The sequence below is a fragment of the Falco naumanni genome, chromosome 5 (assembly GCF_017639655.2).
Source record: "Falco naumanni isolate bFalNau1 chromosome 5, bFalNau1.pat, whole genome shotgun sequence".
Taxonomy (NCBI): domain Eukaryota; kingdom Metazoa; phylum Chordata; class Aves; order Falconiformes; family Falconidae; genus Falco; species Falco naumanni.
In genome coordinates, this window is record NC_054058.1 from 28,053,886 (window position 1) to 28,066,475 (window position 12,590).

A 12,590-nucleotide genomic window follows, 5' to 3' on the forward strand; every position below is an offset into this window, starting at 1 on the left:
CCGGGGCGGGCGGGTCACCCCGCCAGCTGCGCGCCGCGCCCCCCCCGCCCCGCGGCCGCGGCCCGCCCCCGCAGCCGAAGCCACCAATCCGAAGCGCGGAGCGCGGCAGGCCGGCGGGCCGCGGCCCAATCGGCGCTCGGCGCCCGCGTGGCTCCAGCTGTGGAATGTGGGCGGGGGCTCCCTGGTACGTCGAGGCTAGGGGGGAGATCCCCGTGCCCCGCGCGGCCAATGGCGCGCCGGGGGCACAGGGAGCGACGGGCGCGGCAGCCAACGCGACAGCGACAAGACTGCAGCGCCGCGCGTCGCCCCGCCCCCGCCGCGGCGGCCGTCTGAGGGCGGCGGGCCGGGGCGGGCGGCCGGAGCTCAGCCCGGCGAGCAGCGGCGCCTACCGGCCCGGGCAGCTGCCCGCCGCCAAGCCGCCTGCAGGAGGGCACGGCGGGGCCTCCCGGGGGCGGTGCGATCCCCACCGGACCCTCCCCAGATGCCCGCAAACTCTGCTCCAGCCGTTCGGCCGGGTCTGCCAGCGGCCTCCCACCAGGGCCACGGCAGCGGGCTGAGACAGTTCCGCCCCGGCGGAGGGGGGACGAGGCCGGTCATGCTCCGGTACCGAGGGGAGCGTTGAGGGGAACGGGCCGGGGCGGCCACGAGCCCCGAGCCCCCAGCCCCCCTCGGCCTTCAAGGAGTTCACGGTTTGAAGTTACCGGGCACTGGGTGTTCTGGTTTAGTTAAAAAGGAGGCGTGAAAATCAGGAACCACTCATGATTTGGTCTGACTGAGCACAGTTTACCTGTTTGTAACAGACATGCCAGAATGGACCTTGTAAAAAACAGGAGGAGTTTTACAATGAACTCCCCTTAAACGTCCGCAGCACTGAGCACGCTGCGGACTGACCAGTACCATTCCAGAGTGCTGATCAGCCAGCAGTAAAAATAATCCCCATCAATGTGAAATTCTGGTATTTTAAGGCTCTGTTTCATGCCAAGCCAGGACTACGCTGACATTTCATCGCTCATTAAAAATGAAATGTGCCAAATCTTTATGATTCCGGAAACTGGGCATTCTTCAGTGCTTTATTTCAGCTCTTGGAACTCAGTAAAGGCGTTTGTTTCTCTGGGGGTCAGTCCACTTGCCACTTCCATGCTGTGACATGCATGAATTGTAACTGGATTTCCTGATACAGTCTCTCATTTCTGGATGTCCCATTTAGACTTCATCTCTTGTAGAATGCCACTCCCATTCACCCACAGAGCAAACACTGGTGCAGCCTCAGTGATACAGCCCTTGCTAAGGAGAGCCTAGACTAGCCCCCTGAGGAAAACAAAGCCCCAAGGACTCCCCAGCACCCATCAGGCACAACAGCAACAAAAAGAGGAAAAATAACAGTGACTTTGTTGGGGTCGTCCCTTTAAAATGTAATAATCTTTTTTGGTTTGATTTAAAAATAAATGATTTTTAAGAGTGTAACAAAAGCAACGTTGGTGAAGAATAAGAAGGGAAAATCCCTAACTGCCCCAACCAAAGAGCTCTTGCAAAGACTTTTAAGTCTTTGTGAAACAAGTTAGTCCAGTATATGCCCTCAACAGCACAGAAAACATCTAAAGCCAAATTACTAGCGCCTGAATTGCTACCTACCACTGTGGCAAGCCTGACCTGAGGAGGTACTATGTCCTGGTACTGCCAGACACTGTTGTCAAAGCAATTACATTGTGCCAGTCCAGAGATGCACATTGTGAAACTTGTAAAGGTCAGTTCCTTATCTAGAAACCTCAGTGTTTTCATTGGATGTGTTTTTACTTTCAAAGCTTTTGCAGCCTTGTGATAATCCACTTAACAAAAGGTTTTCCATCACTCTGTTGGCTGACATTAGATCCTTCTAAAATTACTGCTGTGACTAGAAAATTTCTTCAGGCTAGGGCATTGAATTAATGATTTGCTGGTATGTGTCAGTCTCTTCTCCCAAGTAATGTGACAGGACAAGAGGAAATGGCCTCAAGTTGCACCAGGGGAGGTTTAGATTGGATATTAGGAAAACTTTCTTCACAGAAAGGGTTGTCAAGCACTGGAACAGGCTGCCCAGGGAGGTGGCTGAGTCACCATCCCTGGAGGTATTTAGTGTAGACATGGTGCTTAAGGATATAGTTAGTTTAGTGGTGGACTCGGCAGTGTTAGGTTTAACGGTTGGACTCAACAATCTTTAAGATCTTTTCCAACATAAACGGTTATATGATTCTATGTTTGCCTTGTAAGCCAACAAAATAAAAACCACCTTAAAAGAAGGTGCTGACTGGGTGACTGCAGCTTCATTTGCTGAACATGCTGAGGATGAGTGTCTCCTAAGGACTGGTGTTTGACCAAGAGTACTGGGCTGAACTTTCTCATCCTAACACATTTCTCAGGAAGAAATACTTATGTAGGAAACAAGTTACACAGTGCTTACTTCTATCCTTCCCCCTTGGGTAAAGCGCTCAGGGATAAAACAGGTACTTTGGGTAAACAGCGCGCTACTTCATCATGTAACCTTGTGTCCCTGTCTGCTCTGCGCTTCCCCAGGGGCTTTCTTATAACAGTGGTACACAGTGCTGCTGAGTATTCACAAGCATCTTGGAAGATTTCTTAGACCACTGAAATATTTTAATACACAGAGACTATCCATTTCTGGGGCTATTCACCAATATAAAACATGATATTGGTAACTAGTGACTAGACACTGGTAACTGGTAATGAGCAACTGGCCAGTTCCTACCATATTGTTAAAATTAGTGTTCAAGGCTACATATTATTTTTGAGTTTCAACATTCCTAAAACAATTACCTGAGAGTTTATAAAGAAATAAGACCAATTTGCACTGTGTGGTACCAACTAACAGCATTTGCTGCAGCACCAGTTCTTACTGGGCAATCTGCATTAGCAAGTTTCTGCTAAAAACTGGCAGCACCTACAGGGCATCAAGAAGGAAGAGATGAAAGTGGATTAAACTAATCCTTTCCAGAGAATATTAATTATTCAGTGTCCTGAATACAACATACAACACATGAGGTAACTCACAAATGGACACTATACCAGAAATCAGGCACTGTGGAAAGGACCACAAAACCAGCAAGAACATTACACACATACAACTCTATACTTCTAACCTTTTCTATATTGCTTGGAGGATTTAAATTTGTAATTTCAACAGTTACTAGCATGATGAAAATAGTCTTTTTTTCCATGTTTCATAACTTTCCTCTTAGAGCAGCTTTAGTAGTATTTTTAAATTCCAGCTCATCTAATTCTGAGAGCATTTTCTTTTCGCCTTTGTGTAAGACCATTTCCTCACCACAGACTGAACTGGGTTTGGCCTCACTCTCCAGAACGCAGGGACAGTGCAAAAATTGACAAACAATCTATAAGAAGATAAAAAGGTGGAAATTTATTGTCTGCGGAGATAGGGCTGAGGAGAGAGGGGAACTCATCTTTCTTTTACTAAGCATTGTCACCTTTCTGCAAAGGAGTAGAAAGCCCACACAGAAAAAACATAGAAAACCCACACAGGAAACCAAACTAGCTAAGAAAGAGGAGAGCTCCAAACAAACACCACTTTACTTTAAATATCAAAGAAAAACACTAGCAATACTACAAGCCTAGTAAGTCACAGAGAGCCTAGCAAAGGAAAGGTGCTCACTTTTCCTTGCAAATCTGGGTTACAGAAGCTGCAACTCCTGTGACTGCATCCTTACTCAGTTCTTGAACGGGTCAGTTGCACAAAGGCTCATTAAATATTTACAGATGACATTTTTTCTGACTCATGACAACCAAGATCAAGATAACCATCCATTTCCTACAGCCATTCTGTTCAAATAAGTTTGAAAAGTCAACCAGCAAGAAAAGAACAAATAGCTACAAAGCCTACAGGATAACAATTGCTAGGTTTTCAACCAGCTACAAATTTAAAAATCCTACCACTTGAAAGCCAAAAACAATGGCCACAGTTAGAGAAGGTTTCTTCAACAAACTTAGCGCCCCTTGAAGAGTACAGGGCACAAACTGCAGCACTAAGAACACAAAGAATGACCAAGCAATCAACTTCTAATCCCAGTAGTTGCTGGTGATTATTCTGAAATGGCAAATGAGCTGATTTTTTTTTTTTTTTATCTGGGACATAAAGCAACAAGCAGAAGAAAGAAATCTCACACATACTAACATACATTACCCACAAGAGGATGTCTCTGCAGAAGCCCTGCAAAAGCGTGTCATGTGCAAACACATTACTTGCGCTACCCAGGACCTCGTAATGCACTAATAAAGCAAATTTCTTGCATTAATGAGAACTAAATCACACTACAGTGTGGAGAAGCTCACCATCACCAAGATAAAACAGCCACCAAGTCTTAGTTTGTATGTACAGACACGCTCAACTACTTGGCAAAAAGTCTTCCACCACAGAAATTTCAGAGTTAAAAATAGACCGCGTGCTTGAGAATAGTGATGTTTTCTTCCCACAGTCATGGCATTATATTCCTTTTCTAACATGAATACTCATGGAAGAAGTGGGATTGCTAGTACTGGAGACAGCCTACTACCAAACCCACATAATTGGTACTCTGACAGAAACACAAGTTCCCTTTACCAGAATATTGCTAGCTGTTGTACCCAGGGACTTCTCAAAGCACTAATTCTTGCCTTTGCAATTCATGGCCTCTCTGCATGGGCTCCTACCAGGCTTCCATAGGCACTGCTGGTCTTCACAGTGGAGCTGGGACAGGGCGCAAACACCTACCCACTTCATGCAGGGCACCGTGCAGTCACCACGGTGCAAGTCTTTTGGTTAGATTAGAACCCAAACCAGCTACTTGCTGGTAAAATTCTCTAATAATTCTGTACCAGTCCAAGCCCTCAGTCATTCTTATTTCATCGTGCTACTCCGTCTGCAGAAACTGAGTCATGAAACAGAAGCAAGAGAAGAGGCTTCAGCCAAAGAAATCACGTTCCACTTCACTGCAACAGCCCTCCAGTCACACTTCACTTGAAGTTGAAAATGTTCTTTGCTGTGTGACACAGGCACAATGCCCATGGTGTCTTCATCAAACCTGCGCACTACAGCCACAGAAACAAGCACAGAAGAGCGTTTCCTACACCTTACACCAAAATGACAGAAATAACTGAGAGGCATTGAGCTGCATTGCAGACCAGAACAGCTCTGTCTCAGGGCTGTCAAGAAATGCTCCAAATACTTGGTTAAAATGCTCTGTCGTTTTAAAAAGAAATCATGTCAATTTTTTATCTCCTCCAATCTATCTCCATAAATACATAAAATAAATTCCTTGTTAAGGTCAAACACTTCTGAACGGTTGATGTAAGCAACCAGGCTTTGCCTAAGGCAGTTTACACCAGAGGTTAACACAGACAACTAAAAGCTGAATACCATTTACCAAGGGACGGCGTGGAAAAGTACTCTGCCTAGTTATAAACAAGGTATCACTGTGCTTAAAACTCAGTAGATACCACTTCCATTCTTCAACATTTCCTCACAGACCCAAGTACCCAGCCATAAAAAACCCCAATCCACATCCTATAGGAATTCTGATTTCACACCTGGTTTTCTCATCACCAAAATTACTTAGTTACAGATTAACTTTACGCCATAGCAGCAAAGCAGACGTGAAGTGAACACACAATGTACCTTTGCCACTGGTTATTTTTGCTTTAACTACGTCTATTGCTAATGCAGAATCATCTGTGAAAATCCACCCTAATGCAAAATTGGGATGAATACGCAAGATACTGCACCGCTCTTCAAACAATGTGTTCTCAAAGTAGGCATGTGTTGTCTGTGTAGCAGGTCAATCTTTAAAAAGTGTACTAGCAACTTTAAATAGAACAACCAGAAAAGCAAGGCAAGTTGAAGCTCTTGAGCAAATATTCTTCTTTGTTGGCACCTAATCCTATGCTTGTGCTAGCTCAGCTCTGTCCCCATCCTGAGCCAGGGGCAATGATTAGCATAAGCCATTCAGTGGTTGCTGAGAGGACTTCTATCAGTTCTGGCCACTCCTAGTGCAGCAGTGAAGGGGATCATCGCTGCCACTTCTACTCCGAGTTCAGAGTAGAAAGCCAGTTCCCAAGGTCCAAAGCAGACACTGTCATAAGCTGAGTTGAGCTCCACCACCAGAGCAGAGTGCAAAAAGGGGGGTAACCGCTGAACGAACGGAGGCTTAGCACAGTCACTCAAGGCCTCCTAGATATGAAGAAAGCTTAAGACAAACCCCAGCTTTCAGCTAACAGGAGAAATTTGTGTGGACCAAACACAAACTGTATTTGGATCACTACTATAGAAGTACACCATCACAACTGCTCCCAGCGCTACAACAGGCTCAGACTGAACAAGCAGTAGTTAAGGGAGTTAAAGACAGAACTTCCTATTTAAAAAGATACCACAATCTCCTGTGGACAACAACCCATTTAAGTAACTAAGCATTGCCAGTACACCTAACACCGCAGTATGGCAGTGACAGGGGCTAGGATACTAGCTAAAGCATTAACTTCAACCACAAGTAAATACTGAACTAAAAGAACTGAAGCTTTTGGTAGCACTGACAATGCTCACAGAAAGAAGCACAGACAAGATCACCATTCTGTAGGGGGAAAAGCTGCAAAAAACTATAAAGAAGCATGCTCCACACTGGGCTCAGAGAGAGGAGATACAAAATCCCATCAGCTCTGAAGGCAGGAAATTGTTGCCTCTAACATTTTACTTTCCCTGTTCACATCACACTGTATTACAGTGGGAATCTCACCACTTTCCCAACACCCTTTAGTTGTGCTATTTTTTTACTAACAATACTAAAAATTCTCAATCTTTCTGACAATAAAAGTTAAAGCAGAATAAACGCCACTCCCACACTGCCCGAGAATCCTGGACCGGGAGTACTTTCCCCACCCTACCGCAGGCCTCTCAGAAGGAGCGGCCAAGGCAGTCATTCCTCCAGCCCCTCCTGATGGCAAACGACAGCACAGCACCTAACGAGGTACTGCCACGAGAATGCTGATGCCATCACAGTCGTCCCATGGGAAATGCCCTAATAATGAAGACCTAAGCACAAGATCAAAACGGGGTTTGGTGAAAGCCAACACCCAATTTGATCAAATGCTATGGTCGGGGGAGGGGCAGATGCAAATGCCCAAGCGGCCTTCTCAGGGTTTGTGACAAGGAGGAACTTCAAGCCAAGCACCAGTTGAGGCCAATGGCTCTGCTCTAAACTTTTTGTCTAATGCACTTAAGTTAGGGGAAAAAATGGGGAATGGCACGTATAGAACAGAGGAGGGATTTTAACAGAGGTGATTAGGCTGTCGGGCCCTGCACAACAGAAGAGAGATTGTTAAGGCAGCCAAGGACTTAAGGTTTGAAAACAGCTGAAGATGCAAACCAGCTCAAGAATTAATGTAGCTGCCCGGTTTACCTTTTCTCTTGAGAAAGTAAGAAAGAAATCCGAATGATGATGAACAGAGAGAAAACACACAGGAAAACAAAACACATACAGAGACCCTACAGGTATCAAACATTTTATTTCCTTTTTAAAGAAACTACAGCAGTATACGTGATTACAGAGTTATGAAGCACTGGTAAACAAAAGGAATCAAATGGCCTGGGTCCAAGCACTTACGACCTCACACTTTTTCTTTTGTACCACCATCACTCAGAAAAATCACATTATCTGAAAAGAAATAAAGAAAATTTAATCTTCAGGATGGTTTTGCCCTGTTGCAAGCCTGCACAGCCACAAACAAAACCTCTTTGTGTTAAAATACGCTGCAAAGACATGTATTTCAGAACAGTTCATAAAATAAAAGTGTCCAATACAGGGTTCTTGCTGTCTCCCTCAAAAGCTGACAATTCAAGGCAATCACATATATTGTGAAACCAATAATCTTGATGAAAAGCTGCTGAACAGTCAAAGATATCAGAAACATTTTAAAATAATGGTTTAATTATTTGACTATGATCTCTATCCATTACAGCGTATTTCCTTTTTATTTTGTCATTTTCAGTATGGACTACCATGTCATCAGCCTACAGGAAGCTCACATTCCATCAAGCCTCAGTAATTTCTGAAGCATCTTGAGACTGGGGATATTGAACACAAAGAAACCATTAGGATAAATACTAGTAAAACAACAAGAGTTTTGCTTCTCCCCTCCAGCTATTTATAAACAGCAACCTACAGCACTGCTAGCTGAACTGTTCATGTGAAAGTTTTACTATTGTTTCGAAGAGGCTGCACAGCAGAAGCATCCAGAATTGTGGCTCGTTTTTTTCCCTTCTCCTCTGGTCCAGTTTTTTTAGATACACTTGTGTAACAGAAATGTTTACTACCCAATTATCTTCACCCTCCCTCAAAAGCCACAAGATAGTGGCTCTACCCACGGTAAAGCTGTAGGATGTTCATGCTATTTAAAGGCTCAAGGAAAAAGTTGAGTTTCCCAGTTCTCATCTTCACTGTGTCTACCCAACGGCAAGTCTACTCCCTGTCCATTCTGTGCTCTTCTTACCAGTACTGGCTACCAGACCGAGGTAAATTCTTCATCAAGTTATCCCCACATAGAACATCTTTTACAAACAGAGGTCCTTAAAGTTATGAAGCATCTGGTCTTAAACACGAAGAAAAAAATCCCTGCCAAACCAATACAAAGCTACTAAACAAACCCTCCTTAGAAAAGGGATCTGCCTGACCTGCAGAACTATGTACTGGTGCTCTTAAAACACACAGTATCTATCTCCTACACAAACTGGTTTGTGTGAGCAAATGAAGCAGCAGCTTGCAACTACATGCTCTCATTTTCTGTCTTCACAAGCAGCGCCAGAGGACATCTACTGGTACAGCCTATCATTCTCCCAAAATCCCCAAGTGCAGATTTTGCACCACCTCCCCTCCATCCCAAAAGGGCAAGATAGGCCTCGGTATGTTGTTCCTTACCTGCTATAATTGTTGTGGCCTGCCGCCTCACATTGTTTTTATCTGTATATTCGCCATAGTCTATCTTCCCTTCAACATAGAGTCGAGCACTGAAAAAAATCAAGAATTTGGTTCTGGTCAGAGAACTGTACTGCTCTTTTCTCCTCTCTCTATGATTCTGAACACACACGCTTTTGCATCAGTTGCCTGTAGGAGGTCTGCTAGCTTATTTTATGGCACTTCTCAGTATAGCTCCTGATCACCATAATTATTACATCAATGGATTAATAAGGCATTAAATCCTCCATGATCTTAATTATTCACTTACCCCTTCCTCACATATTGATACGTAACATCCCTGAGGCCTGGTCTAAAGACAGAGATCCTGTGCCACGTCGTCTTCTGACTGATATCACCTAAGTTACATAAAAATAACAAAGTTGGATGCCAAATCCTTTTTCATGCAAGTCTCAGAAATTAGTTTCAACATGTTGGTGTTCTCAAATTATGAAAAGTTATTTACAATAGAAGTATACTAGCACTCAATCCCCTGCTCCATACCAGTAGAACTCAGCGTTCCACCCATCTGTGTTCAAATGCAACTACTGTACAAAAGCACAGTTCAAACCAAGAGATGTTTTCCTGGAAGCCAGAGCTCATACATTTTTTCCCCCCCCTCACATTCCACATTGAACAAAAGTTAGAGAAGAAGAGACATCTGTATCATTCATTTTTCTTCTCCTCTTGGAATACAAATAAGAGCATGGAACTTGCTACACCTCTGGCAACCCCAACAGTGAAAAACAGCTGACTCCATACTCTTTCCTCTCCTCCAGAGGAAGGTCAACATGCAGATGTCTATTCAGTACATGCTGCTGGGGATCAGTAAGCGACACACAAATGCAGCAGCATCTGTCCTGACCTCAAAAGAACTTATCTGCACCCAAGAGATTTACACAGCAGCCTGAAGACAAAACATGGTGCTGATGAATATGCAAACATGACCTTGAAACACGGCAGGAGCACATCACTCATTGCAGACTCACCTCCCTGGGTTACCTCACTTTCCGATGTTCGCCATATTTCATTGGTTGCAAGAGAAAATATGGTAACGGGATTTTTTCCTTCCACTTGCCTCATGATAGGGTCCTGTCCAACCCGACCAAGCAACTGAACACGATTCATGGCTGAAATGTGAGAGAGTAAATTCATATACAGGTGAATTATGATGCTTCTAATCATGGCAAGTTGTAATTCAGAAGCTTTTGTCAAGGGCCAGAACAATGACTTTCTGTACTTCCAACCATTTTTCAAGCTCTTGTGATTTTTGGCTTCTTCAGGCCCTGCTGACAGTTGACTATGCCTGTACTATCGTTATCACTGCTAAATGAGCTCATTTAGAAAGTTCTTATTCTTCCTGTTCCATCTTTTTCACAGACACATCCATATGTCATTTAGACTATTTTGCATTTACTTATCTGACTTTTTTTTATTAAGAGAAAACCATACCATTGCATTGTTTTGTTCTTAAAACAATACCTTTAAAACAACAATGCTGCATTATTATACCCCATCCTCTGAATCAGAGGGTCACTAGTTTTTACACAGGTACCAGGACTGGGTGGACACAATTTATTACTTCTCCTTGTTCAAGGACCAACTGAAGGAGTTCAGGGAAGCACTGCTCTTGCACAATGCGCACGTGAACTGAATGGTAAAGTCTGAAGTGTACACCTGGAGCAAATCACGCTGGGGCAGCAGCATCCAAACAAATCCCCCAGGCACATGGGAGACTGAGGAGGTACTAGAAAACATGACAACAGAGTACCCGGTTCACTGCCACTAATAAAGCACAACTACCTGCCTTTTACAGGTTGTACTCCGTGTCAGGGCATTTTTCTTTTCCCCCTCAAGGGCTGCTTGACTTGACAAAGACCAGGCAGGAAGCTACTTAAGAATCTGTTTGTTTGAAACAACACATTTTTAGTCACTGCATTCAGGAGCTACCATTCCTATCTGTTTTTCTCCTGGCATATTTCAGCCATTCTAAAACTGAGATAAAACCCATGAAGAGGAACAGCTAAATTTCATCTCAGGAGCTACTTACATCTTTCAAGTACCAATGAGCCAACTGAATCAGACTCATGTCTTACAAACTGGCGAAGCACCTGAAGAAACAGACAGATGTTAGTTCCCAAGATACAAAGTGCAAACAGTATTTATATGCTTTTACACCTTGCTTTCTGAACACTTACAGAGGTTTTGCAAGTACATTCTTTTCCAGTGACTTAGAGGGAAGAAATCCATTCAGCTAAATAAAGCCAACAGGACTATTAAAAGAATACCTGGTTAAAACGGGGTTAAAAAGATCCCTAGAAAAAAGCATGGCCCTAAAGTACATCTCCATCAATTACTTTCAGGACACCCAGTAAGGACTGTTTTTCTGTAACACATAATAGGAGGAGGAGGGGTTGGAAGCAGTGAGGTTGTTTACTTGGTTGGGCTTTGGTTTTTGGAAACAAACACAGTTTCATCAGCTTTCTGCTTCGCTTCAGAGATTAACAAGCTGTACCCAAAATGTACATCTATCCACCTCCATAGGTAGTATGATGCACTGATAACTCCACATTCCCAAGCAAACAGTAAATCAAGGCCATGACAACCTGAGTGCTCCAGTTAAACAGGAGTGAGAAAATGGAAAGGAACTGACTTGATGCTGGCAGATACCATGCCCTAAAAGACAGCAGGAAAAGAGCAAAGCCCAAGACCACCTTTGCAAGAGGCCCATAAGCAGGAACTGAAAGAAAAGCTCATCTCCTACAACAAGTGGTTGCAAAACTTAAAGGCAGGCAAGACTGACAGTCCTGTGTTGAACAGAGATGCTAAACCAGATGAAAAGCAACTTACAAAACAGAAGTTATTCAGTATATTTGTATGGTTCATTGATGTACACTCAAATCATCTAAGACTCATTCCATGCAGAAGCTGGATCTTTTAACAAATCATTTTTTTGAGTAACTAAGTTAACTAAGGTCCAGCACTTGTATTCTTGTAGTATGTAGTAGTATGAACAGAAACAGAACTTCCCTCTTTTCTTCATAGGTAGTACCACACGTATTTTGAGAACAGGCAGAAACACCACCTGTGACCCTACAGACCCATAGGAGAATTCCCACTTTTTTTCCAAGGCCAGATTCCGTGCAGCGGTAGAGGCCGCAGCACCTACAGCTACAGAGCTCGCAGAGGAAAAGCCGCTCGCACGCAGGGCTCTGCCAGCGCCCGGCCCGGCGAGCTGCGGGGAGTCGCTACCGCCTCCTCGGCGGGGCGGGGGGCTCCCAGCTGCCCACCTCCCGCCCGCAACGACCCCACCGCACCGCGGCGGCGCGGGGCCCCGCTCCCTCAGGGAGCCGTTAAACCGCCACCCGCGGCCCCGGCGCGACCCTACCTGCCACGCCGGTCGCCGCAACATGCCGCCGCGCCTGTGGAAGGAAAAGCACGGCTGAAGCGGCACCGGAGGGCGCCCCGACCGCCCCCACCAACCCGTCAGCACCTCTCCCGCCGCAGCCCGCAGCCGGCCGGAAGCGGAAGCACAGGGACGGGTCCTGCCCACAGAGGGGCCGGGGGAAACGCGACCCTCTCCCCGCCGGCCGTGCTGCGGGG

The 12,590-nt window shown here is 45.0% G+C and overlaps 1 protein-coding gene across 2 annotated transcripts; it reads right to left on the bottom strand.

The window, feature by feature from the left end:
* Positions 1-7,523: 7,523 nt before the first annotated feature.
* Positions 7,524-12,498, bottom strand: SSBP1 (single stranded DNA binding protein 1). 2 transcript variants are annotated; one of them, XM_040596645.1, is made up of 7 exons: positions 12,481-12,498; positions 12,376-12,409; positions 11,038-11,098; positions 9,977-10,117; positions 9,259-9,346; positions 8,952-9,040; positions 7,524-7,691 (listed from the first exon to the last, which is right to left on the bottom strand). In XM_040596645.1, exons 2-7 carry the CDS (start codon positions 12,397-12,399, stop codon positions 7,645-7,647), a joined length of 450 nt encoding a protein of 149 aa, XP_040452579.1. In that variant the 5' UTR covers positions 12,400-12,409; positions 12,481-12,498; the 3' UTR covers positions 7,524-7,644. The 2 variants fall into 2 exon arrangements, with proteins under 2 accessions (XP_040452579.1, XP_040452578.1); XM_040596644.1 differs by lacking the exons at positions 7,524-7,691; positions 12,481-12,498 and adding an exon at positions 8,016-8,101.
* Positions 12,499-12,590: the final 92 nt, after the last annotated feature.

Bases quoted from the DNA above. Each gene is read 5' to 3' on its own strand.
- SSBP1 (XM_040596645.1), bottom strand. From the start codon at position 12,399: ATGTTGCGGCGACCGGCGTGGCAG. The intron at 10,118-11,037 runs GTAAGTAGCTCC...CTCACATTTCAG, and splicing joins CTCATTGGTACTTGAAAGAT to CCATGAATCGTGTTCAGTTG. The intron at 9,347-9,976 runs GTGAGTCTGCAA...TATGTAACTTAG, and splicing joins AAGTGAGGTAACCCAGGGAG to GTGATATCAGTCAGAAGACG.